The sequence below is a fragment of the Fragaria vesca genome, linkage group LG7, assembly GCF_000184155.1.
Source record: "Fragaria vesca subsp. vesca linkage group LG7, FraVesHawaii_1.0, whole genome shotgun sequence".
Taxonomy (NCBI): Eukaryota; Viridiplantae; Streptophyta; class Magnoliopsida; order Rosales; family Rosaceae; genus Fragaria; species Fragaria vesca.
In genome coordinates this window covers 22,304,682-22,331,042 of record NC_020497.1, presented here as the reverse complement: position 1 = coordinate 22,331,042, position 26,361 = coordinate 22,304,682, and the positions used below count along the sequence as shown (strand labels likewise).

General features: G+C 38.8%; 7 protein-coding genes and 2 non-coding genes across 9 annotated transcripts in view; 2 read left to right on the top strand and 7 right to left on the bottom strand.

The window, feature by feature from the left end:
- The first annotated feature begins 942 nt into the window (after positions 1-942).
- Positions 943-3,287, top strand: LOC101311805 (sec-independent protein translocase protein TATB, chloroplastic-like). The gene is made up of 6 exons (XM_004308017.1): positions 943-1,276; positions 1,376-1,497; positions 2,090-2,149; positions 2,233-2,392; positions 2,706-2,849; positions 2,933-3,287. Exons 1-6 carry the CDS (start codon positions 1,039-1,041, stop codon positions 2,989-2,991), a joined length of 783 nt encoding a protein of 260 aa, XP_004308065.1. The 5' UTR covers positions 943-1,038; the 3' UTR covers positions 2,992-3,287.
- Positions 3,288-3,599: 312 nt separating this feature from the next.
- LOC101309891 (putative F-box protein At5g60060-like) lies at positions 3,600-4,448 on the bottom strand. The gene has a single exon (XM_004309145.1). It carries the CDS (start codon positions 4,446-4,448, stop codon positions 3,600-3,602), a length of 849 nt encoding a protein of 282 aa, XP_004309193.1.
- Positions 4,449-7,612: 3,164 nt separating this feature from the next.
- On the bottom strand, positions 7,613-8,691 carry LOC101309598 (putative F-box protein At2g33200-like). The gene is made up of 2 exons (XM_004309144.1): positions 8,619-8,691; positions 7,613-8,388 (listed from the first exon to the last, which is right to left on the bottom strand). The coding sequence occupies exons 1-2, from the start codon at positions 8,689-8,691 to the stop codon at positions 7,613-7,615; spliced, it is 849 nt and encodes a 282-aa protein (XP_004309192.1).
- Positions 8,692-9,324: 633 nt separating this feature from the next.
- On the bottom strand, positions 9,325-11,593 carry LOC101311519 (BAHD acyltransferase DCR-like). The gene is made up of 2 exons (XM_004308016.1): positions 11,129-11,593; positions 9,325-10,524 (listed from the first exon to the last, which is right to left on the bottom strand). The coding sequence occupies exons 1-2, from the start codon at positions 11,564-11,566 to the stop codon at positions 9,631-9,633; spliced, it is 1,332 nt and encodes a 443-aa protein (XP_004308064.1). The 5' UTR covers positions 11,567-11,593; the 3' UTR covers positions 9,325-9,630.
- A 2,285-nt stretch (positions 11,594-13,878) lies between these two features.
- LOC101309306 (UPF0496 protein At3g49070-like) lies at positions 13,879-15,116 on the bottom strand. The gene is made up of 2 exons (XM_004309143.1): positions 15,052-15,116; positions 13,879-14,933 (listed from the first exon to the last, which is right to left on the bottom strand). Exons 1-2 carry the CDS (start codon positions 15,098-15,100, stop codon positions 13,879-13,881), a joined length of 1,104 nt encoding a protein of 367 aa, XP_004309191.1. The 5' UTR covers positions 15,101-15,116.
- A 1,453-nt stretch (positions 15,117-16,569) lies between these two features.
- LOC101311226 (mediator of RNA polymerase II transcription subunit 36a-like) lies at positions 16,570-19,480 on the top strand. The gene is made up of 7 exons (XM_004308015.1): positions 16,570-16,651; positions 16,893-17,194; positions 17,313-17,408; positions 17,508-17,585; positions 17,663-17,839; positions 18,974-19,042; positions 19,144-19,480. Exons 1-7 carry the CDS (start codon positions 16,636-16,638, stop codon positions 19,318-19,320), a joined length of 915 nt encoding a protein of 304 aa, XP_004308063.1. The 5' UTR covers positions 16,570-16,635; the 3' UTR covers positions 19,321-19,480.
- Positions 19,481-20,113: 633 nt separating this feature from the next.
- On the bottom strand, positions 20,114-20,197 carry TRNAL-CAA. The gene has a single exon. It is a non-coding gene; the product is annotated as a tRNA-Leu (tRNA).
- The window catches only part of LOC101310939 (protein TRANSPARENT TESTA 12-like), a 15,792-nt gene continuing 9,546 nt past the window's right edge, over positions 20,116-26,361 (bottom strand). The window contains exon 8 of the mRNA XM_004308014.1: positions 20,116-20,200. Coding sequence (XP_004308062.1) covers positions 20,116-20,200 — 85 coding nt within the window. The remainder of the gene's footprint in view (positions 20,201-26,361) is intronic.
- On the bottom strand, positions 20,353-20,436 carry TRNAL-CAA. Its single transcript has one exon. It is a non-coding gene; the product is annotated as a tRNA-Leu (tRNA).

Genomic DNA, 26,361 nt, shown 5'->3' with positions numbered 1-26,361 from the left:
TTATGTCTTACAATATTATAAAAAAAGATAAATGCGTTGCGAGTATATATCGTGCATTTGCACAAACTTACGATCAACTCATATTATTAACGTTTAATTTGGTCTATTGGTATATTTTTTTTAATCCATCCAACTCAGTTATTTATGAATGCAATTATCAAACTCATACATCCCATCATCGAAAATCATGATAATTCTAATTTTTTAGATCCACCCATGGATTAGAGAGCTAGGGGTCCACGATAGAAGGTGCAACTATTGGATATTTTTCACAAAATGGCATGGACTTGAAAAAGGGTTGGCTGGCTAGGTGTGGTTATGGTCCTACAAGGCAAAAGCTCAACAAGCACACCACATGTTCAGCTTATCGAGTAGGTGGGGGGTTCATCTAAGAATTTATATATGTAATCACATACATTGTATTGCATACCAAATATATAGCCACATATTAATTGAACATCCTACTTTGTACTCTTGTTCGGTATCCTTTGAGAATAATTGCATAGGTCACAGCTGCATTGAAGTCTTCTCATCATAGACATGCAGATCATAGTTTGTGAGAGCTATCATCAGAGAAAACCATACCTCTACTAGGGTTTTCGGGTTTCACCCCTTCATTTAACAATCTTTGTGAACCGCGCGTGTAGAGTTTTTTCTGTCTTTCCATCTTCGAACAAAACCTCCTACATGTGCGGTACAATTCGATGAAATTCGAAACATTCAATCAAAATTCTAACACTCCAAGACAGGGTTTAAACTAAAACCAAGATTGCAATCCACCAAAAACAAATGGATCAAAATGGTTTCAACTCAAAAAGAGAAGGAAGAAGAAAAACATGAACCACATTTTAGTGGTCTATAAAGTATGAAGAGCCCAAATATGAACCCAATTTTTGAGCTACAAGAAAGCCCAAAGTTTCAGTCCTGCCAAGAAATGCTCAGAAATCCTGAAACCACATCCAATGCTTATGAGGTTGGTATATTTTTGGAGTCTAACCAGCTCCAACCCATGAGTCAGAAAGTCTCAAAAATCCTCAGATGATGGCTATGGCCTCAACGACAACTTCTGCTGCTACATTTCTGTGCTCACCCAGAAGCACAAAGTCAGCCATATACAACCCATCTTCTTCTTCTTCTTCTTCACTAATCTCACACCCCAAAAACCAAAAGTTACATCTTTCAGCTGTGTTTCCTCAACTGGGTCTCAGCCCTTTCTCGCCATGGAGTGGCTTGAAGCAGTTGAGTGTTTCATTCAGACCCAAGTCTTCAAAGCCAGGTACTTTTTGTGATTTGGGTTTGTGGGTGTTTGTGTTTTCTGTACTCTTTTGCTGTGTTGTTTAGTAATTTCAGCTCATTTGTGATTTGGTGGTGGCAGAGAGGAAGGGAAGGTGCAAAGGTGTGGTGGTTTATGCTTCTTTGTTTGGTGTTGGAGCTCCTGAGGCTCTGGTTATTGGGGTTGTGGCTTTGTTGGTGTTTGGCCCCAAAGGTCTTGCTGAGGTGAGTGGTTTATTCGTATGGCTAAAGTTTTGATATCATAGTTTTTTCTTGTGGGAATGATTGGGTTGTGATTCTGTAATATTTTAGGGATAGCTGTACTTATATACATGAGTTCCCAGTTTAGGTAGTGATAATATGTAGCTTCCCAGATACAAATAGTTGGGATATTGTGGTACTTTGCAACTTCTTGGAATCATAAGCAGTTAGTAAATTTGAAATTTGATCAGCTAAAAAAGTTCTGTGAACTAAATTCGAGTAAATAGGTTGAAATTCTTGGATGTATTTTGTTATTATTTTTTTTTTTGGACATAATTCTAGTATCTCTTACAAGTTACAACAGACTAGTAATATGGAACAAAACTTCGCCAACTATAGCTTTGGCAGTCTAAAGAGTTCATAGTTTGTCCAAAATTTGGATTTCATTTTATGCTGTATATTCAATATTTTCCTATGGGCTCTAACATTTGCAACACTAAATGAATACCTCACTGTTGGTATGCAGAATAGTATCCTTATCTTCTAGTTCCCTAGAGCAAGTATCTTTAGCATCTATCTTTTCGTCACTTAAGATCAACAAATTGTATAAATGCAGGTTGCTCGAAATTTAGGAAAGACGTTGCGTGCTTTTCAACCAACCATTAGAGAGCTTCAGGTGGTTAATACTAACCTCATGTAAAATTTCATTTATGCTTTTTTTCTGAAAAGGCTGTTGATGATGCATATATGTTGTTGTAGGAAGTGTCTAGGGATTTCAAGAGCACCCTTGAAAAGGAGATTGGTCTTGATGACATTTCAAGTTCATCAATAAACACTTACAATTCCAAAATAACCGGTTCTCCTTCAGCCACTCCATCAACTACCAGTAATGGAGATTCCGAAACCACTACAGACCCCAGTGAGTGATTAAAATGTTTCATGCCTGTACTTAGTTTCAAAGAGGACTTAGTAACCATGAGTCCATGACAGTATTATCTTCATACAAAAGTTCTAGAAGTTTACTGGATATTAGAAAGAGTCACACACCACCCTTCTAAGACAGCTCTATCTCCCTTACCATTTTTTGCATTATGCGGTTTCAGTCCTTATCTTAATTGATTCATGTTATGGCTGTTTTCATTGTGTAGATATACAAATTATATTATAATCTTGCATCCCATGAGAAAGTTTGTCTCTTAAAGTAATTTCCTACTATGTATATGTCTATGCAGATGGGGCCCCCTCTCCAAATAGAGCATACACCACCGAGGAGTACTTAAAGATCACTGAGGAGCAGCTAAAAGCAACTGCTGCCCAAAATCAGGGGCAGACAACGTCTCCAGTGGAAAGTCAGCCTCCGTCTCAGGCTCCCCAAGGTTTAGTTATTTTTCAACCTCTCTGTAATGTCCTACAAAAACGTCTCTCTCTTGATGACATTGTATGCATAAATTGGTAACAGGTACCGTTGAAGAAACTGCTGTTAAAACACCTCCATCCCAACAATCTGGAGAGTCATAAAACTCATTACAACAGTTACAAGGACCTCCATCCCTTTTTGAGTCCCGAGGCGCAACATTCTGAGGAGTCCCCGTTTCTCAATTTTTGTAATGACAGTAGGTCTTAGAAATCCTGTATAATCAAGAGCACAAATACGGGAAGATAAGGTGTTTGTAATCTCTCTGTAGTGTATATTTTTGACCAAAGTACTAATGCAGATCTCTCGATGATGGTTTTCTAATATGGTGCTCCATTAGATTTAATGAAATATTTTCTTTGAATGGTGATCACGATGATGGTGATGCAGATGCCATGAGAAAAGTGATTTTGGATTGTTGGACAATCAACTTTTTCATTTGTTTGTTCTTGCTTCGGAAGTTGGCCGTCTGGAGGGATTTGAAAGATTTGCACCATGGAAAGAAAATGTAAAGCCATATATATGCACCATGGAAAGGAAGCAAAACTATAAAAACTATAAATCGAAGACTAAAAAAGACTTAAAAAAAAAAAAAACTAATGTCTGAAAAATCAAAGGAAAGGAACAAAAAACCAAATACCAAACTTTACATACCACAGAAGTCATCAAATCAACAGACAAAAATGCAAAAATAATACTTGAAATGTTTAATCTAAAACTGGTAAATCGTTGGTACAACCCATATTGGATATCGGTTGGTACGCTTCATTACTTTCATCACTTGACTGTTGTCAGACACTGAAAACTTATGATTTCCATAGTTGTAAACACCAAAATCACGAGGTTTACGAGTATCATCTACGCGGTCTTGATCGTCGGTGAAATAAATGTGATCCGATTCACATCCTGAAAACCTGGGTGCCGAGACACGCATTGAAGAGTTGTCGCCCAAAAAGAGAGCAACCTCACCTAACGTATTTTTTTCCATCCATTGCAAGGTAGCGAAATCAAATGCAAGAACTCGAAATTTCTTTGTCTCACGTCTTTGCCATTGAGAGTCTACATAACGATGAACCAACAACAATTCTCCGTCATTTGAATCCACAAGATATATCTTGGCAAGCCCTGGTTGGTTTCGTTCAACGCCATATGCAATACTTTCTACATCTGAGTTGAACTTACCAGCAATATCAAAGCACAAAAGTTTACTCCGATGATCCACGACATAAAATTTCCGATCAACATAAGCAACTTCTTCAATTGTTGTGTAATCTTTCGTCATGTAAGTCCATGAGATGTCTTTGTTAAGTCTTATGAAAGCTAGTCGCCATAGGTCCACATATATTACAACAACAATGCAATCATCTGGATTCAATATCGGGTCTGCTGTAATTGTAGCCTTAAAGACAACCTGCTCATAATTTGTACGCCAAAATTCTCGTGCCGTAGCTGTAAAAGGTGGATTCAATGGAGGAAGGTGAATGATTGAATTTTCTTTTGGTTTCCTCCCTTTCATTCTAAGGAACGGATTTATTAGGTTTACTCCGAAGTTGTCATCCATTGCTATCAACCATCCTTTCGATGAGCCACAAAACCGCTTATAAATATTTGGCACATGCAATTGGGTTTCAAGAACCTTGTTCTCCGTGATGCTATATAAGCTCCATGCATTGTTTGTATAAAACAAGAGCATCGGAGGATATTGGCCCCTTGACATGATCTTAGCTAGCATGTCTTACTATCCTTTGCGGCACAATACCACGACTTACAAACAACACTGAATCGTAAGTAATTCGATGGCAACTCCAATCTCTCTAAAATTGAGTCCAGTAGGTGCTGAGGCAAATTTGACCAATCTGAAAAGACAAAAAAATAAAAGAATGAAACTAAATCCATATATGACGCCAAAAATGACGAAGAATAAAAGATATAGTTGAACCTCTATAGATTAATAAGGTCGGGACCGACAAAAATTATTAATTTAGTGAGTTATTAATTAATCGATAAATTAATAATTTATTAATTTATTAATTTATTAATTTATTCATTATTTGTTAATTTAATTTATCAAAATATTATTTAGTTTCTTAAATTTTTTTTTTACTTTTTTCAACAAAAATAATATTATAGTACTTTGTCAGTGTACTACATCATCAAATTTATGACGTATTTATCATTCAGAGTGCTATTTATTCGACGTATTACACTATGCATTACGTTAGTTCGATCGATGTACTATATATATACTATTTCATTTGATAAGCATTATATAAACAAAACTCTATTTAAATAAAAAGAAAAAATCATTGTGACACAACACATCAGTTAATTGTTTTTATCTTTACTAAATATGGGAGCCCTTCTAGTGAGGACTTTTAAGTTAAGGACTACTTGAGGACTTTTCGGTTTATGGTTTTTAAGACCCAATTTTTGATCACATTTTGACATCTCATCCGTTTAGTTTTTAGGTTTATATGAGTAGATCATTTCTACAAATTTTCATCCAAATTGGTGTTCGTTAAGATAACAAACTAGATCAAATTAATGGACGAACTAAATCTGTCAAATATGAACCGTTCAAGTTCATAATTGATAAATCACACTTATGAATGCCTTAACAATTTTCAATATATATAGCTGAAAATTTGAAGAACTGATCTACTCATAAATACTTATAAACTGAACGGTCAAAATGTGGATATAAGATTGAAAGGTGGGATAAGCTGAAAAGTCCTCACCAAGTCCTCAACTTAAGGGTTCTCACTAGAAAAGCTTCCAACTAAATATATTTGCAGTGTGAACACTGGACAATGAAGAATTTTTTTTACAGAAAATTATAACATAATTATAGAAATAAGAACATACCTGGATGCATAATTGCATGTAATTTTGTAGAAGAAGATTGAGCAAGTTCTACTCGATCGAATGGCCTTTTGTTTTGTCTGCTGCTTTCGTTCCCTGTGCTCTCTTTTGATTTGGAGTTCTGGGCTATCAAAACCCTCCCTCTATTTATAGATATAAGCTAGCCTTCTACGTACATACTAGTATTTCTTATCAAACTAGAATTGTAAGACTTGGAATCGTTTACATCTTGTAATTGGTCTTCACTTCTTCTTTTTTCTTTTCTTTTTTTTTTAGCAGTAATTGGTCTTCACTTGGAAATTGGAATCTTTTAACTCTTGTAATTGGTCTTCAATTTGGTATCATTAACATAATTAAGCATTAATATTATTTAGTCTCAGTTGAGAAGAGTGAAGAAATCAGTGAAGGCATGAAGGGAGTCCCTAGTATTGAAGTGGATCCCAAGCAAAGCAAGCTCACTTATTGGCTACGTACGTGGATCTAACAAGGGAAGAAGGCTGATCTCTGACAGTAATACCGGACGACGTCGTACGCTCCTGAGGCTTATGACACCAGTCACACCACCTAGGCACGTAAAGAACGTTTTGGTTGCACCATGAAGCTTCTACTCTCACACTGACAGCTCCACCGAGGTGAGATATACGACGGCGTTGCGATGAAAATTCAAATGCTTGTGTGCTTATGTAATCATGGTGTATAATCGAACTGTTTTTTAGTTTTTTTTTCTTCGTCATTTGTAGATTTTGATTGATCCTAGTAAACAGTAGACTGTAAAAGTTATTTGTGGAATGGTGATAACTGTGCCATTTGTATTGAGCTTCATGTTTAACAAAAATAAATAAATGTATTAAGGAGCAGAATTAACATAATAGTGCATATTCGGAATCCCGCCAACGTTTCTTGGGTTAAGCCAATTCTCTGTGATATCTTACATCTTGCTTATTGGTTTGACAATATCTCCTTCACTCATATCTTTTATGAAGCAAATTTCATGACATATGCTCTAGCAAATACGGGTCATGTTCTTCAGTGCCCAAAGATTTGGGTTGGCAGCTACCCTCCCCAACCTTTCAATGTTTGTCAATTAGATTCTTCTCAAACTAACTGGCCTAAGGGTTTTTCGTTGTAATTTTTCTATTTTTACTTTTAAAAAAAAAACATAAAAGTGCATATCAAACAACTCTGATAATTAAAAATTTTGCTGAATATTTAATGTAAGTCGGGCATTTGATGTTGTGCTAAAATGATACACTAACAAGTTAAATACAAGCCAGCATGTGTCCTCCAATTGCTCATTACAAATCAATGCTCAACTTTTCAAAATAAAACTAGAAAAACTAGAAACCGAAGAAGCCTAAAAAAAACTAATGTCTGCAAATCCAAAGGAAAAAATACAAAGAGCCAAATATCAAATTTTACATACCACATAAGTCACCAAATCAATTGACAAAAATGCGAAAATAATATTTGAAAGGTTTAATCTAAAGCAGATAAACCGTTGGCACAACCCATATAAGATATCGGTTGGTACACTTAATTAGTTTCTTTACGCCACTATTGTAAGGCACTGAAAACTTGTGATTTCTGAAGTTGTAAACACCAAAATCACGAGGTTTACGAGTATCATCTATACGGTCTCGATCATCGATGAAATAAATATGATTCGGTTTACATCCTGAAAATTTGGACGCCAAGACACAAATTGAAGAGTTATCACCCAAAAAGAGAGCAGCCTCACCTAATGTGTCTTTGTCCATCCATTGCAAGGTAGCGAAATCAAATGTAAAAACTCGAAATTTTTTTGTCACACGTCTGTCTTCTTGATAATAGTATACATACCGATGAACCAACAACAATTCTCCGTTATTTGAATCCATCAGATATATCTTGGTGAACCACTTTTGGTGCCGTCCAACGCCATGTGAAATCCTTTCTATATTTGGAGTTGAACTGACTAACAATATCAAAGCACAAAACTTTGCTCCGATTATCCACAGCATAAAATTTCCGATCAACATAAGCAACTTCTTCAATTGTTTTGTAATCTTCCGCCATGTAAGTCCATGAGATGTCTTTGTTGAGTCTTATGAAAGCTAGTCGACAACGTTCCACATATATCACAACAACAATGCAATCATCTGGATTAATTATCGGGTCTGCTGTAATGATGGCTTTGTAGACAAACCGCTCATATTTTGTACGCCAAAATGCTCGTCTCGAAGCTGTAGGTGGTGGAGTCAAAGAAGGAAGGTGAATGATTGAATTTTCTTTTGGTTTCCTCCCTTTCATTCTAAGGAACGGATTTATTAGGTTTACTCCGAAGTTGTCATCCATTGCTATCAGCCATCCTTTCGAGGAGCCACAAAACCGCTTATAAATGTTTGGTATTTCCAATTGGATGTCAAGAACCTTGTTCTCTGGGACGCTATATAAGTTCCATGCATTGTTTTCATTAGTATGGAACAAGAGCATCGGAGGATAATAATGGCCGCTCGACATGATCTTAGCTAGTAGGTTTTTACCATCCTTTGCGGCACAGTACCACGACTTACAAACAACACTGAATCGCAAGTAATTCGATGGCAACTCCAATCTCTCTAAAATTGAGTCCAGCAGGTGCAAAGGCAGCTTTGACCAATCTGAAAAGACAGCCATAAAAATAAATGAATGAAACTCAATCCAGATATGACGATAAGAAGATATATCTCTAAAGACAAATCTAGATCGGACGCTTCCAAGCAAATAATTGCTTATAGTAGGTTAGGGTGCGTATTCTTTTTATCTTAACTAAATATATTCGCAGTGTGGACAATTAAGAAGTTTTTTTTTTACAGAAAATTATAACATAATTATAGAAATAAGAACATACCTTGATGCATAATTGGATGTAATTCCCTATGCTCTCTTCTGATTCGGAGTTTTGGGCTGTCAAAACCTTCCATCTGTTTATAGATATATATATAAGCTAGCATTCTACGTAAATATGTAAAACTAGGATTGTAAGACCTGGAATCGTTTACATCTTGTAATTGGTCTTCACTTGAAAGTAGGAATCCATTACATCTTGTAATTGGTCTTCAATTTGGTATCATTAACATAATTAAGGATTAATATTATTTAGTCTCAGTTGAGAAGAGTGAAGAAATCAGTGAAGGCATGAAGGGAGTCACTAGCATTGAAGTGGATCCCAAGCAAAGCAAGCTCACTGTTATTGGCTATGTGGACCTAATAAGGTGCTGCAACGTGTCAGGCATCGAACGAGGAAGAGGGCTGATCTTTGGCCGTGTATACCGTACGGTCGTACGCTCATGACTCATCAGATAGGCCAAGAAGGGTAGATGACTAGATGGGATGGTGTTCTTGACCATATTATGTCAGTAACATTTTTCATTCGCTATGAGTCTATGACGTTGTTTTTCTTTAGCTCTCTCGTGTCACTTCCCTTGGTAAGTTGGCATGGTATTCCCTCAATCGGCCATGTATTTGGTCGGAGACAATGAGCCATCGTCGGTGGGATGGCGAGTTGATGAGTACGTTTATTAACAACAACAATAACAAAAAACAAAAAAAAATTCCCAAAAAAAAAAAACATCATGGCAGCCCCCATTGTATTCACGAACGCAATGTTCATATCTAGCTTGCTAAGTACAGAAACTGGCATGTACGTCAAGATCGAGGACTTGCAAACATACCACTCCTAATTACAATAGGAAAGTGCTTGATCATTGGCTTCATTTCATCATGATAACAAAACCATATATTTATGATCAGTTTCATCAAAGCAAAACAACACTCCAAACACAAAGCTATTACGATCCTTATTAATCATAACAGAGAATGCATGCTTCAAATTACTAAAACCACACAACGAGTCACATCGATCAAACCACGGGAAGAAGAAACTCCTCGTCTTGCTCTAGCTTCTCCATAGCTCCAGCCTCCAAGCTTATCTCCACATCAATGCTCCTCCCTCCACTCTTCCCCTGGTACAAGTAAACCATCCCGTCGAACCTATTATTCGACCCGCTTCGCACCCCCTCGGGTTTTCCCCACCCGAAATCCACCTCATAAACCTTGAACCTCGGCGAGCTCCCCACCGCCACGCAGTTCACTCCAGCGTCCTTGAACTCGAAGATCTTCGGTGCGCTTTCCCACTCTTTGTTTCTCTGCTCAATGGCACTGGCATTGTGGGACTCAATAGCTTTCTGAATCACGTCGGCGCCGAACTCCGGCGGGTTTCCGATTAGAAGTCCGGCGGCGGTGACGGTGAAGATTGCCTGGATGAGGTTGCCGAAGTAGCTGTCCGGCATTGGTGGGTTGACCCTTTTCCGGCAGTCGGCAAAGACTGTGAAGACGGTGTAGTCCTCCGGCTTGAGGCTTCGCGCCTTGGTGACGTGGCGCCAAATGTGGACGGAGAGGGACTGGAAGGTGGAGAAAGGCTTTGAGCCGTCGGATGGGGGGTTGGCGTTGACTGCTGACTTGATCTTGTCTATGGCGGACTCGGAGAACTTGAAGACGCGCTCTCTGAGCTGTGGGGTTGACGCGCTGCCGTTGGATGAGGCGGTTCCGTTGCCGTTGGATGGAGGCAGAGAGAGGTCGAGCTTCACGCGCGTGTCTCGGACCTTGGTGCGTTCGAGGAAGGGTCGGGTCGAGATGGTGGACGACCCGTTGCAGACCTCGGCCCATGAGCTCATGAAGTGCCACGTGGCGGTACCGTCCAGGATCGCGTGGTTGAAGGCGCACCCTATTGCTATTCCATCTTTCAGCTTGGTTAGCTGCGCGCGTGGCACCCAAATCCAATTAGAGTGTCTCAATGTCTCATTGGTTAGATTAAAGAGTCATTAGCAAAGAAAATTAAAGAGTCATTACCATGCTTATTTCTATATATGGATCTTCTAAGATTTTCCTCTCTTTAGTGATTGCTTAATGGTAATTTTGTCTAAAAACAAGAAGAGACTGAGATAAACACAGCTCGAATTAGTTTCAATTATATAGATCATGATCTAATTAATGGATCTCATATTAGTCATGTACATTTTTTTGTTATTTCTTATATTAGGCGGAATTGTACCCTGATCTAATCCTCAAAGCGTGACTTATTATTAGGGTACTAGTCTGTTGGAGCTGCTCTGAATCATGACTAATAATGTAGCTAACAATTATATACAATAGTGACAATTGAGAAAACAAGAGGTAAAAACAATAGAGGTTGCATCTATATTTGTAATTTTGTACCAAGCATTTAGCACCCATCCTTCTAAACACAGAGTCATATAATGCATGAACAAGTAAAGGGGCAAAAAAGTGGGTGAGATATTGAATGGAAACAAAATGAGATTAGGGTTTAATCACGTAATGAAGTAATTAACCGATAATTACCTGAACAGCCAACAGAGGCCTCTGAAGGCCCTCCAAGTTGAGAACCAGACTATAAGGAATCAACTCCTTGAGAGAGCTAGTCCCTTCTTCAACCTCCAGATCAGCTATGCTAATCTCCTCCGCTACAGCATCCACTACCTCCACGCCTTTCAAGTCATCATCATACTCAACCCTAAACACTCCCTCCTCGTCTTTCCCGAGCCTCCCGGCCAGCTGGTAAAACTCGACCAGAACCACCCCTAGGCTCTCCTTAAGCTTCTTCACCATGCCCTCGAAGTCACTGCCCTTGTAGAACAGTAACTTCTGGTTGTAGTAAAAGGCGAGGTAGGGGAGGTCGAAGGTGACCAGCTGGCAATGCTCCTTCTTCCCGAGCTTCTTGTTGGGCTTGACATGGGTTGTGCCGATGATCTTCACTACATTGGGAGTTTCAGAAGCCATGGTTAAGATGGTGAGGAGGATCAGGGAGAGAAACTAGTGAGGTGTGGGAGTGAGGAGTGAAGGTTTGAGAGTTATAAACTAGTTGTGTGTAGTTGGGATGCAATTATGAATTTCATGGTAGAGGTTGTGATCCTTTAATGCCCTCTCTTGTATTTCACTAGGTGAATAATTAAGTGGAGCCACGGGTTGAGGTGGTGAGTTACTCCATTTTCAACATCACCTTGAAATTTTTTCAATCAAAAAAAACATCACCTTGAAAATTTTTGTTTAAGTTTTAAATCGCGGAATTACTTTCATTCAATCTAGTTTAACTTAATTCTAACTAGATGCTCTGTCATCGTTTTAGAGAAAATTTACATTGTACTTACTAAACTAGTAATCTATAATTTTCTATCATCGTTTTAGAGTAACTTTACGTTTTGCTAGTAAACTAGTAATTTATGGTAGTCGTAATGTTTGTAGATTTGTTAGCTAGCTAGGTATTTGTTATGCTTCTAAATCTCCCAACCTTAAGGGATTTGGTATCTGTTAAGTGCTAGTTCTTGACAACCTACTTGATCTAGCTTGTTTTTGTTTGTAAAAAACTGTGTATATGATTGATCGAGTATCTAGAATTCCCGGCCAATCAATAGAGAAAGGATGTACACGCTAGCTTATACCTACGAATTCAGGAAACATTATCTGTTACTTGCCAAAATTCATATATGGAACAATTGACACGTCTCAATTTGATCGATGAACTTTGGTTGGGGATCGTTGGTCATTTTATTAGAAACTTAGTCTAATTATGGATCGCAACGATAGTGGTTGATCGCATAATGATGATCATTGCTATCAAATTTGAATATGCATAAACTTGTGATACACCGGTCTTGTGAATTGAAATTGATGGACGTTGGAAGCAGTACTAGGGATGAGATCTATGAGCTAGCAATCAATATGCAATTTAAGAACCAGCCATATTTGATCAAAGAAATGTACTGAACTAGCAGTGGTAGGTCAAACTGTCAAAAGATACATATGAAGGATGGTCCAGAATTCTGTTGAACTTGAGAGGAAAGTGTTGATGACACCATCTCCTCGATCTCTCTATCCAAGCTTTTAAAACAGTCAACTAAATAAGGAAGAAATTTCTGATTGTTTGGTGGTATTCCCAACTACATGTATACAGTTGTGCTCGACGATCAGATTCGTCTAATCGTTCAATCTACCATTACTAGCGGAAGTTTAAGACAATTTAATTTTTGTGTTTACAAAACAAATTAAGGTGTTTGAGCATGTAAAGCTTTAGTTCCTTGAACTTGATTATGGTGCGACCGGACATGTCATGCGACAAGACCGTTTTTAGAAGAAGAAGAAAAAAAGGGCATAAAATTGATCGATCTTAAGGGGTACTAATCAGAAAACACCATTAAACAGACCCTAAATTACCTTTCACTCTACCGAAATTAAAGACATCATGTTGTTATTGGATGATTAATACATGCATATATGTGTTAAGGGCTTAGCAACGAAGTATTTATCCCTCAGTACGTAACGAGGTCATCCTCTAGCTACTTGGCCGGTGACTCATTAAGTAGCCCACATTTTCAGATCGATCAGAATCATCAGATGGATAAAGAGACACATCATCGATATTTCAACACGGATAATTGAAGATATCAACTTATATAACTGTGGCAATGAATGGAGATCTTAATTAGTGCAGTTGGGTTTCAAGAGACCAAGTATTGTCATCACACATAATGAATTCAGAAGTAAAAATAACCATACACACAGCTTGCTAGCTAGCTGGGTTGAATGGTACGTTGATCGATGATCGATCTGGGATGATAGCGATAGAACTCACGACCCTAACTGTATATATTATTAAACTATAACTTCCAACTGTATTAAACTTCAGCTATATTGTTCTCTTTGTACGTACTGTTCCGAGTTTTATCCTATGTTCTTGCAGGGCTCGCAGTATGTAATTCTTCCCTAAATGGTATACTGTACTACTCAGTACTCGTACTGCTCATTTCTGAGATCACCGAGCTTAAATATATACAAGATGATCCATCATGCCTGTGCCTTTAAATTTGCAGATATATAAGTTTTGCTGAATAAATGTTTGCCACTTTGCCTGCATGCTTTGAATGGATCTGGATCCATCTTATGTTTACTATATGAACGACAGATGTGTATGCGGATCTTGAAGACGTATATCAAAGACAACAGGTTATGGATATTTATGAGCAATAATCCTATCTCCATGAAGTGTGAATTTAATTACAAATGGTGAGTTGGTGACTATCTTTGATGATTACTAATTACAACATTACCAATGTGGCATGGGAATTGGTGGTGTTCTGACCCGGATCCAGAATCTCCTTCACTACTAGATTTCTAGCCCGGTTTATATTCATGAAACACAGATACAAATGCTCCTCTAGCTCATCTAGCTTCTGTCTAAAGCTACAATCATTTTTCTTCAGCTGCCGCGCCACTTCTCCGCCGGGTTGGAGCCAGTCCTCCTCCGCGCGCTCCACCCAAAACTGAACCATACCGCGCATGTGCTCAAGCTCGTCGTTTAACCTAGCCATGAGCCTGCTCACCGTCTCCAAATCCCTGCTTACTATGTAAGCTCCCTTGGTGGCCGCGTCGAGCTGCGTCGCCATCCTAGCTAGTCTCCTCGACGAGGTCAAGTCGAGTGAAGTTGCTATAAGAGTTGGTGCAGCCACCACTAGGGCAAGTGCATGCGTGACAATAATTACACTTAGTGTAGCCGTCACTGCCACTAAAAAGATAGCCGAGGCAGTTTGGAATTTGCCTGCGAGCCTTAGTTTGGCTCTAGTCTTGTTGCGAGTCAATTCTAGGCGTTTTAGCAAATTGGAACATCCAGCTTGTATGCTTTGAATCCGTATGGGAGATAAAATGATGGAGAATTTAGTTAGCTGGTTCAGTGTCGTAGGAGTGAGACAGTTATTTAGAGATTGAAGTGCGGTTCTGATGGAACGGTATTTGACACGTGTCCGGTCGATATCTTTTAGTAGGAGGCCACATAGGGCGGAAGCGTCTGCGGTTTGGGTAAAATAGTCGGATAGAAGTGCAAAGCTCTTTGGGTGGTTTCGGGTCATTGCCAAGATCCGAGTAACGATGGTTTGATCCGGATCCAAGAGGTTCTCCACGAAGAGCCGATATGATGAGAGCCGAGCCGCAGTTGTCGACTCCATTTGAATAAGCTTGGAGCCGGTAGAACCGGCATTGGATAGCGCAACGACACGCGTCCAAAAGTCGAGGTATGATTCGGTGCGAAAGGCATTGGCGTATTCTTCTGTGACATCCACTCCCATAGAAGAATTTGGTGTGATGACGGGTCTTGATGCTGCTTCAAAATGAAAAAATTCATGTTCATGATTCATCATGATAAATGTACAACATAAACAAAATATAAGTTGTATAAATGATAGCTTGATAAGTATGTTGTAAACATTTGATTTTACCTGTACAAGAAATCAATTTACGGATGCGTGCACTAAGTTTTTGTCTCATTTCTTTTTGTGAAATCGACGCTAGATACAATAACATCAAGTAAGGAGAGTAATATTCGTTATAGTTGAAAAAAGAAGAACAAAACAGATCGAGCTAGAAAGTAGCATGTATTGAAGACGAGAAGACCAACCTTTCTCAAAGGAGTAGTATGAGTAGAGGTTTTAGAAGAGCACAGCGCTTTGCTTTGTTGTGTATGGTGAAAAGGGAGCTAAAGGGGATCAAATAAAGGAATTCCATCTTATACCAACTCGAACACTTGGAAGCAGGTTGCTTGTAAGAAATATAGGTAATGCTAAGTTTTCAATAATAAACGAACCTCGGAGTGCACGGGAAGACTTAAAATTAGAAGTGAGTGGAAGCTTAGACAATGCTGAAGAAATTTCCCTTCCAATTTCATTCAAGCAAGTCTCACCCTCCTCCAATTAAGTGTAAGAGGAAGTTTGATTGAAGCAAGCATCACCATCTAAGTGCTTCATGTATAAGTTCCACGAGTCGTATTAGACATGGAACGCAGGAACGGAGGGCCATAAGGTACCCAAGAAGACATCTAATTATGTATTGGACAAATGGTGAAGTGTGTAAGCCTTCTAAAAAACCAAAATGTTTAACGGTCAATCAAGTTCTTGTAAAGAACTCAAGTTTTTCCCTTGTTTAATGAAGAGTGTTACTGAATTAATAAATATCCGTTGGTAGAATCATCATGATCATTTGCGTGAGTTCATACATTTTCGATTGGAAGTGTATCATTAAGTCAAGAAACACATCATATCGGGTTATTCTCAACAAAGAACTTGATAACTAGCTTCTATTACTAGAATCAATTAATAACATCATATGGAGTCAAGATTCATAGCAAAACATATATAGCTTGCACCATCTTCTGCGCCCTTCAAGCAATATTATAGGCAAGCTGGTGATTACCCTGGTTAACACGCCCCTGGAATCTTTTCAACTCCATTTGAAATCAACACCAGTGCTCACCTGGTTAGTTACTGATCATGAAATTCATAGCCAATCACCCTTAGATACAAATCTGTTGAGATATATATCCCACATCGGGAATATGAGACCTTGCCTGTGGGTTAATAAGAGTTTGGGCCACTCCACCCATTGCCAATTGGTTTTGGATGTGAACCCCAGACTACTTTATCAAAATCCAATGGCGAGGAGAATTATTTTTAAGTAAAGTTGTTTTGTTCTCGACCCTTAGATGTAGATCTAATGGTAATTGATCATGAATCACTTCAAACTAATATGAGTCCAATAGATAATAATAATAATAATAAACATAATAATAATAATAATAATAATAATAATAATATATATATATATATATATTTCTTTTTCACGTAATGGATCCTAGGCTCCTAAGGCCCAAATAGTAAAACCCATATTGAGCCCACACATCTGCAAAACCCTTAAACCCTAAACTTTTCCTTATAAAGACCACGCGGACTCGTCAAACCCTCACAACTGCGCCTCTTTCTCATAAACCCTAAACACACACAGCCGCTCAACTCTCTAAGCTCGCAGAGATGGCACCTCCTCGAGGTAATCACTCATCTTCTTCATCTGTTTAGTCTAACAAACCCATCAGTTTCTTAGCTCTGTAAATTGATTTCATGCTCATATGCTTGTACCCAGTTCAGTATTTCCAAAACCCAAAACCCTTTGTATATGAAAGTTCATATTGAACCCACTTTTGTGATGTTTAATTAATCACTCACTGATGAAGCATGTAATGGTTTCTGGGTTTGCTTGTGTTTAATGATTTGTGGGTTCTTATGTGTAGGTCGTGGTGGTTCTGGTGGGTTCAGAGGTGGAAGGAGTGATGGAGGAGGGAGAGGAGGCCGGAGCGGAGGCCGTGGCTTCGGTGACAGAAGTAGTGGGTTTAAACCAAGTGGAGGCCGAGGAGGTGACCGCGGCCGTGGAAGAGGCAGAGGCCGTGGAGGAATGAAGGGTGGGACCAAGGTCGTCGTTGAGCCCCATAGACATGCTGGGGTTTTCCTTGCTAAGGGTAAAGAGGATGCTCTTGTGACCAGGAACATGGTCCCCGGAGAAGCCGTCTACAATGAGAAGAGGATTTCTGTTCAGGTAGTTTGTTCCTCCGCTGTTTAATGTACTTGTTTGCGTATGATGTATGCTGTGTTTTTTATTTCGTGTGGTTCTTTGTTGTGTTTGTTAAATTGAAGTACTTTTTTGCCTGTTTCAGAATGAGGATGGAACTAAAGTCGAGTACAGGATTTGGAACCCTTTCCGTTCCAAGTTGGCTGCTGCTATACTTGGTGGTGTTGATGAGATATGGATTGTGAGTTTTGATTCCTTGATTTAGTGGCATTCTGTTTGATATTCACGGTTGTTGAGATTTTTGTTATCAGTCTAATGATGTTTGTTTTATTTGTTGAAGAAACCTGGTGCGAGGGTTCTCTACCTGGGGGCTGCTTCTGGTACCACAGTCTCACATGTTTCAGACCTTGTTGGCCCTGTAAGTGAACCTTCTTTAGAAGTTATTTGATTGTTTTAATTGAGAGTAGCTTCTTATATCTGCTGTTTTTTTTGTAGACTGGATGTGTATATGCTGTTGAGTTTTCACATAGAAGTGGTAGAGACTTGGTAAACATGGCGAAGAAGAGAACTAATGTCATACCAATTATTGAAGATGCTAGGCATCCAGCGAAATACCGTATGCTTGTCGCCATGGTTGATGTCATATTTTCTGATGTTGCTCAACCTGATCAGGTTTGTTTCTTCATTTTTGTGTTAGCTTATAATGGATTGGTGATTATTTTGGTATTGTTTGGTCGATTGTTGCTTGTGCCTCCATATAATTATGCAAATGATGAGTTTACTCGGATTCCCCTTCAAGACATCTTGAAAGATGAAAGCTCGAGTTTTCTGATGCGTTTCTTGTAGTACTGAAATGTCCCCTTTGTGTATGTTTTCTTTCGGTTAATTTGCTATCCTTTATGTTGATTCCTTTTGAAAATTTTACAAATAGTTCTTACATAGTTTTTCTGTTAGTTTTCTTTAATTTTTGTTTGTAAATGCAGTTGTACAATTGTTGCCTTTCTAGATATTGGGCATGTGAAGATTCTCGGGTTCCCAAGACTTTACTGTTGATGTCAATCTGAGTTTCTGATGCTCCTAAGTTTGAGAATTTTCTTGCCGTGATGCATTTTCTTGTATCCCTTTAGTAAAACAAAACTTTGATTCTATGTTTTTCTGGTTTCTAGACCGAATATATTTACATTAGTCTTATTGTATCCTTTTCTGTTAATGCTGTACATGGTTTTTCTTGCACACTTTGGGCAAGTGACGAGTTACTCGGATTCCCCTTCCAGAAGTTGTGGGTAATGCAAAACCGAGTATCCGATGCTCTTATGTTTGGTACTTTGATTTGTTGGTTGTATATCTGTCCATCACTCTCCTTTAGCTGATGTTTTTAGTGGCACCTGTGTTTCATGTTTTTCAAATTGGCTTCAGAACTTTTTTCTTTGTATATTGTATATATGACAAGCTTATTTCATTGTTCCTTGTACGCAATATTGGAAATGCAAACCAGTGTTTTTGTTTCTCTTGTTTGTCGTGTGACTTGGTTCTACTTGCTGCTTTTTCATCAGTGTCTTCATCTTTTTTCTCTTCCATCTCCTATTATTGAGTATGTGACCCAATGGTGCCGGCATCTTTTGGTTTTTTCCTTCCTTTGCGTATCATGTCTGATGCAGGCCGAGTTTCTGATGTTTTGGTATTAGGAATTTGATATTTCTGTTTCTGGTATGTCAAGAGTTTTAAGTGCGGGTCACGACCTAAAACGGCTGCCATGTTGTGTTATTTAACATATATATTTGTTTGCTTGTTTTACCACTCCTGCAGGCCAGGATTCTAGCTTTGAATGCTTCATATTTTCTTAAATCCGGAGGGCACTTTGTCATCTCTATCAAGGTTTGTTGGCAAATATTTTCTATTCTCCTCTCACAAGACATGAGTCCTAAAGTTGCTCAACCTAGATTTTGATAAATGTGTGCTTATTTTAATCTTTTCAGGCTAATTGTATCGACTGCACTGTTCCTGCCGAAACAGTGTTTGCTTCTGAGGTGAAGAAGCTGCAGGCAGAACAGTTTAAGCCTTTTGAACAAGTGACTCTTGAACCTTTTGAGCGTGATCATGCTTGTGTTATTGGAGGTTATCGTATGCCTAAGAAGTCAAAGGCCACTGCCTAGAACGCCTTTATCCATGAATCAATAGCTTAGTTTGCCTGTGAGAACAGGATAAATATAAACCTGACAATGTTTTCCCCGTTTATTCAATGTTGGTCTTGTAGTTGCAAACATCAATCTTTGTTATTGATATTCAAGTTTTCATAATTTTAGATGTTGAATTGAGCATATGTAGTTTCATAACATCTCTGCAAGAATTTTCCAACCGAAACGTCCCTTTAACATTGATAAAGCACAAAGTAGGTGATTGTTTAAGCCAAACGCAATCATAACACAATGAGTGAATGAGGAGCATATCCTTTAACCAAAGGCAAACATAATGAATGATGCGGGGAGAGTGATTTATGATCATAGAATCACGGCCTCATCTCTTTTCCCTCTAGGAAATAGACAAGCAGCAAATCAGGCTGCATCTGCGTGCCTATTCCTTGCAAATGGCAGATTCCGACAGAGACGAACAATGGCATTGTCAGAGTTTTCAAGTACTCAGACTACTCTTGGGCAGCTTGAGGAGGATGGCTTTGTGGAGGCTCATGGGGGGTTCTTGAATGTTAATTTGATCAAGCAGTAGTAGCTACTGTAAGAGAGCTGAAAGCATGGGATCAGCTGTTAGTTGAGTCATATATGGAGAGTGCAGTGTATTTGGTAGAAGCTATGGAAATGTAGCGAGGGTAAGAAAAGATCCAGGTCAAAGCAGTAGTAGGATGTTAACTGTTAAGAGAGCTGAGAACATGGGTTTAGAAGAGAGAACCACCATAAACAGCTGGAAAAATTAAGTGCAAAAAAAGATGATATGTGTCAGAAGTGGGATTTGAACCCACGCCCTCTCTCGAAGACCAGAACTTGAGTCTGGCGCCTTAGACCACTCGGCCATCCTGACATTGATATTGCCTACTGGTTTGGTAAGGATTTTACAACTACTATATGATAGTTCTAAGTTAAATTAAGCACAACGAAATGAAGCTAAAAAGCTAAAAATAAAATTAAAAAATGTCACAACGAAATAAAGCTAAAAAGCTAAAAAAATTAAAAAAATGTCAGAAGTGGGATTTGAACCCACGCCCTCGTTAGAGGACCAGAACTTGAGTCTGGCGCGTTAGACCACTCCGCCATCCTGACACTTGTTATGTGTTGTCAAATTGTTTTATATAAAGTGTAAGATGTTCAGTACTTCTCTGTATGCCTTAGCTCTGAAGACTAAGCCTGATGAAATTTTGCATCTCCCTATATCCTATTATTGTCTCCAAGGCACATGAGGAGGAGGGAGAGAACTGGTCTGATAAGGAGAGTGATGAGGAGGGTGGTGAGAATGAGGAGCCAGGTTTCCATGGTGGTGGTAGTGAGTGGTTCTCTCAGTTGGTTAGATTATCAGAATGGTACGAGGAAATGAGTGATGGTGAGGTCTATATGTAAGCGTGGGAATGGGAGGATGGAGAGGAGGAACATAGTTTTGAGTTCATGGAGTGATGCAACTGATGACGTTTATGGAAACAATTTGATTAAGGAGACAACACAAGGTTCTTGTACAACATGGTTGGATTGTTGTGAAGAAGAGGGACATTATTCTAGTTGAAAAGTACAAAATAACACCGAAAATTCGTCCGAGATGCACAAAATTATTGTAATCACACTCACGATGAAAGAAAGAAACAATACGAAGAAGTTAGAAACAAGAATGCCTTTTAGAAACACGAATACCTTGGGAATAAAGGAAGAGATGGTAAAAAGAAACAATAAGAAGTCTGTCGAGAAAGAAAAACGCAAATGCCATCGAAACACATCAGTAAAAGAACATGATATCTGGGAACTTAATATCATGAACAAAAAAACTGCATGGTTTATGTTGAAGTTCCCATTACGCAACTCCAGTTCCTGGGATATATTGAAGTCAGATAACACATCATGCAGTCAATGGAATTGTTCTCTACTTTGCTCCCTAGCACAGGAATTTACACCTAATTCAAATACCAAGCTCTGTCCATCAAAGGTGTGTTACAATTGGGGTCTCCCCACTAGAGCAAATTCACCTTGAGGCTCGAATACAAATAGGCCTCCAAAAGTTCCATAAAGTTTCTCATATGTCAAACCTTAACTAATAGATGCTAGTTGGTGATCATCTACTTCACCCAGACCCAGTCTACAAAAGGGTTTATGCTCCAGGCTCCTACTTCCTCTATTCCTTCTTAAAGCAAATAAAAGAGTGAGTAAAGATATTCCCTTATCTTGTAAAAATCCTCACATGCTGGATCTTCAATCACAATTTGCTGCGAACTAGCACCACCACCCTACAAAACAGACATATGCTTCTGCAAGTCAGGCTTTAGATCCTAAATGGCTCTTGTAGTTTGCAAAAATCTAGTATATAAATGCATGTGTTGCGTTACCTTATGGCTTGCATCTCCAACCTTGCGTATTGTCACATATTCACCGCATCGCAAAGCCCCAACAGAAAATTTCAACCTGTCAATCAAGGTCATTGAATGATGATAGTTTTCAGAATACTATTTTGAGTATTTTCCAACAACTTTATCTTATATCTGCGCGTAAAAACATGAGGTTGAAATCATTTGTCATGTTACTGACTGAAGAAATGCCAGAAGAAAAATTAGCCAATAGAATCCACCTCAAACACACACACACGCACGCACTATTTCATATAAACTCTAAAGAAATTGACAAAGATGATCAACAACATCCCTCATCCAAGTTAACTGTGAAGCTATTAAATTTTAGAAAACAATAACTAAACTTCAGATAGTTGGCAATAGAAACTCACAAGCATTGATCCTTGGTTCCTGTCTTCATCCTTGATAACATAATCGTCCTGATCTATGACTTCACCAAAGTCACCCCACTCTGAATTATTTTCATAGAAGGGGAACATAAGAGCAATGCTGGTAGAAGGAGGAGTAAATCCATCGATTAAAATGTCTCTGCATCCACCACCACGCAGACCCACTGCGATAGCATATAGAATCAGAAATTCTCATCATACACCATACATGAGATGTAATCAGTGTAATTTATAACATTTCCAAATAAAGAAGCTTTGAGTGCTTACAAATCTTTTGCAAAGTTAGCAGATCAATATTATAAGTTTATAACTACTATCATTTTTAGCATACCATCTGGCAAAGACTTTGCATTGCTAGTGTCAATAACCCTTGGATCACTCATGCTGACATCAGTCCCATGAGAAGCTTTTAACTCCTCCTTAATCAGACTAACCTTTAGAGCTTCTTCCTTATAGATTCTGTTCTGTTCTTCTTCATAAGCAATCAGCTCCTCTCTGACCAAAAGGATCCTCTTGGGACATAGTAACCTTAACAGCTTTTGGAGGCGGATCTGTCTGGAGCATATGAGCTAACGTGCCGAACTACATAAGCAGCTGAAGGTGTCAATGTACATATAGATATCGATGCAGAAAGAATAACAGTTTTAATCATACTGTCAACCGAAAAAGAGAGAATGCATCACAAAGATTTTACACATTGTACCTGAGCTCGTTCTGTAAAAAACCCCAAGATTCTTGGCATCAGTTGCCCATTCGACAAATATATCATGAGAAAAACCCGCTTCCAGACTAACCATGGATGCTAAAACAACCTGTACAGGAATGCACATGTCATTCAAACAGGTACGCATCGTAGAGATATATACTCCATAAAGTATATATGGTATACCTTTGGGCCTTTCGGAGCATTGTCCAGTTCACTCTTGTTGACAAGAAGTTTCACACGCCTGCAAGCATTGGCATATATACATAATAAGCGGGTGTTTTTGGTCCAGCAACAGTGATATTTTATAATCTATAAAACTAGTGATTCAAATACCGTATATGAGACCACTTACTTCAAAATGAAAGCATTGTCTTGGGTTGTCTCAAAGGACTTAGCCATTGCATCACTCATCCACTCAAGGAAACTCTAGACATAATCAACTGTGCTAGAAGCAACATATATTAGGAAAATAGATGGGAAAGGGCAAACTCTCCTCGTTCCAACACTGCAATCATTAAGAAAAACCAATATCAGCTATTAGAATATTTGATGAGGCTAAATAACTGTAATGTCAAACAAGAACTAAAAATGCCATTATCTTCTCCTACTAACCGATTCCAATATTTGAAGAAGTTCTAAAACTCGCCCAGCAGTATCAACAGGCAGTAACACATTTCCTTGAGATCGTAGAGTCTTCTTTATAGTCTCTGCGTCGAAACATTATATAATCTTATACATCTGTAGGCATGTTTCATTATTCATTACATGCATGTCTCATCAACATGAAGAGGGGAAATAACAGCAACAGGACATTCAGCAACCATAAAGAGTATTCAAGACAACAATCATCAAGACGAAAAACACAATGTGCCTAAAATTCCTCATGTGTTGGGAGCTCACAGTACCTGTAAAGTGTAAACTCTCTGTTCTTCAGGCGTCTGTAAGGCTGATTGTTCAAAGCATTATAGGCAAACGACCACTGATTAATTCCATTCAAATGCCTGAAAAAAATCCACAACCGAAAGCAGTTTAATCTTCTTTTCATATTGTCATCACTCATCACTATCCACACACTTACACAAAAATTGAAGAGCAGCAGGTAGTCGAAGGAAAAGCAAGGACTAAACACTTACTTTTCTTTTAGATGGTTGAAATCGACAGCATATATAACATCCTCCCCCTCCTTAGTATCCTAATCTTCCACACAGTACCTCCCAACAGAAGCCATGAAACCCATTTCCACTCCAAATAATCTAACCAAAAAAAAAACCATCCCGTTGTATTCCCAACCTACTCCAAACCCAGAAAACCCTAAAAAAATAAATTTCCGGCGACGCCCTCCCCTTCAATTCTCGGGACGACGCCGTCTGACACAGTACGGCACACAGCACACACTGCACAGTAAGATAATGCCCCTATTCTTTCTTCTTCCCGGAAAGGAAAGTTTATAGAGAGAGAGGGAGGGAGAGGGAGAGGGAGAGAGAGAGGCCTTCTATGAGAGAGGAGGGGGGGGGAGGAGAGAGAGAGAGTGGAGGGAGAGACGGAGACGACTGGGAGGGAGAGTCATTTTCTTTTTTTCTTTTTTTTACTCTGGTAAAAAAACAAAAACAAAAAAGACTGAGAGAGAAAAGAAAAAATTAAAAAATTCCACTACAAGACAAACAAAAGGTGGCAACCAGCCGCAACCACAAAACACAAGTTCACCCGTTAGGTCATCGTTGGGGGATGACCTGGGTCATAGGTCTGACCTGGGTCATTCTGGGTCATTGTCACTGGGCAGCAGCTTCCATAAGTCTGTTTCATATTCTGGGTTGCCAAGTGGCAATGATTGTTTATTAGATTTTATATTCATTGTTTGAATGTGAATAATGATTTTTGATGCTAATAAAATAATAATTAAATGAACAATATGACATATTTAAATTAAAATATTTATTTCATGACTTTTATTGATAGACCAAGTCTAGAAAAAAGAAAAAGAAAAATACAATGATTAAAATTTCATAATTAAAAACACACAAACATAATTAAATAAAAACACAAATTTTAAATTTCCATGTTGCCTTGCACTTCCCATAAATGCTCGATAAGATCTTCTTGAAGGTTTAAGTGATCGTTTTGGTTCCTAATTGCATTGTACCGCTCCATGAAACCTTCGAACCTATGAACATCTCTACCAACTGGATCAAAGTCTTGACCGGTTGGTCCATCCCAAACTTCGGCTACCCTAGGTCTCATATTGTTTTCCTCTTCTTCGTCAGACTCTAAATCATCATCGCTATCTTCAGGGCGTTTATCCTCGACTATCATGTTGTGCAAAATCACACAACATAACATGATGTACCGGAGATCCTCTTTATCCCACCCTCGAGCAGCTCCTCTAACAATACCAAAGCGTGACTGCAAAATACTAAAACATCTCTCCACATCTTTCCTGTACCCCTCTTGAGTCTTGGCAAATTTAATTTCCTTAGGTCGTGTGGGATTTGGAATTGTCTTCACGAAAGTCGCCTACCTAGGATATATACCGTCGGCGAGATAGTAACCTAATTTGTGAACTCTTTTGTTCACTTGGAATTGGATCTTAGGTGCTCTACCGGCAGTAAGCTTGTCAAACAACGGGGATTTTTCTAGGACATTGTGGTCTTTGCATGCCCCAGGCATTCTAAAAAACGCGTGCCATATCCAAGTGTCATAAGATGCAACCGCTTCAAGAATGATAGTGGGGATGTGTTTTCTCCCGCTATATTCACCAGCCCAAGCAGTTGGACAATTTTTTCATTGCTAGTGCATACAGTCGATGCTCCCAATCATCCCTGGAAAACCTCGCCTTTCACCTTTAGCGAGAAGTCTTCTACGATCGGCTGGAGTAGGAGCTCGAAGGTATTCTGCTGAGTACAGAGCAACTATCCCTCTTGTAAATCGTTGAAGGCACTCGATGGAGGTAGATTTCGCCATCCGACAATACTCAGCGCATTGATCTACCGCAGCACCGTACACAAACATCCGTAAAGAAGATGTCATCTTCTGCTCCGGAAGTAGACCAACTGTCTTGGTAGCATCTAACTTGTGAACAAAATATCGATCATGGTTGCAAAGGTCACCACATATGCGGTTGAAGACCCCATGACTCATCCTATATCGAACTCGGAATTCCTCATCACTAAATATAGGACGTGGAACAAAGTAGTCTTGAAGAATACCTTTGCCTCTGTCCTCCCTTTCTCGAGGTTGGTTCGGATGGCGACCTGGATGAGAACCGCGACTTCGAGGTTGGTTTTTAGCATTGTGGTGAGCAACTGCTGCAATTACAACGGCGCTAGTCGCCAAGTCATCTTCTTCGTCTTCTTCTTGCGACTTGCGAATCATTTCCCACAGACTATTCATGATAATAAGAGAAATACAAAAATTGTGTAATGCTAGAGATATGAAAAATTGGCTATGAAACTAGGAAATTTGTTTGTGTGAGATGTAAGAAAGAGTGATAGGTATTTATAGAAAATTTCATTGAATTTTCTAGTATTATTTTCTTACCGTTACTAAT

Excerpts from the sequence above, each read along its gene's own strand:
- LOC101311805 (XM_004308017.1), top strand. The coding sequence starts at position 1,039 with ATGATGGCTATGGCCTCAACGACAACTTCTGCTGCTACATTTCTGTGC. Across the intron at positions 1,277-1,375 it reads ACCCAAGTCTTCAAAGCCAG|AGAGGAAGGGAAGGTGCAAA; the intron begins GTACTTTTTGTG and ends TGGTGGTGGCAG. Across the intron at positions 2,150-2,232 it reads CAACCATTAGAGAGCTTCAG|GAAGTGTCTAGGGATTTCAA; the intron begins GTGGTTAATACT and ends ATGTTGTTGTAG.
- LOC101309891 (XM_004309145.1), bottom strand. The coding sequence starts at position 4,448 with ATGGATGACAACTTCGGAGTAAACCTAATAAATCCGTTCCTTAGAATG.
- LOC101309598 (XM_004309144.1), bottom strand. The coding sequence starts at position 8,691 with ATGGAAGGTTTTGACAGCCCAAAACTCCGAATCAGAAGAGAGCATAGG. Across the intron at positions 8,389-8,618 it reads ACATCCAATTATGCATCAAG|ATTGGTCAAAGCTGCCTTTG; the intron begins GTATGTTCTTAT and ends CTGTCTTTTCAG.
- LOC101311519 (XM_004308016.1), bottom strand. The coding sequence starts at position 11,566 with ATGGCTTCTGAAACTCCCAATGTAGTGAAGATCATCGGCACAACCCAT. Across the intron at positions 10,525-11,128 it reads GGCCTCTGTTGGCTGTTCAG|CTAACCAAGCTGAAAGATGG; the intron begins GTAATTATCGGT and ends CCACGCGCGCAG.
- LOC101309306 (XM_004309143.1), bottom strand. The coding sequence starts at position 15,100 with ATGAGACAAAAACTTAGTGCACGCATCCGTAAATTGATTTCTTGTACA. Across the intron at positions 14,934-15,051 it reads TAAATTGATTTCTTGTACAG|CATCAAGACCCGTCATCACA; the intron begins GTAAAATCAAAT and ends ATTTTGAAGCAG.
- LOC101311226 (XM_004308015.1), top strand. Across the intron at positions 17,409-17,507 it reads GTGTTGATGAGATATGGATT|AAACCTGGTGCGAGGGTTCT; the intron begins GTGAGTTTTGAT and ends TATTTGTTGAAG. Across the intron at positions 19,043-19,143 it reads ACTTTGTCATCTCTATCAAG|GCTAATTGTATCGACTGCAC; the intron begins GTTTGTTGGCAA and ends TAATCTTTTCAG.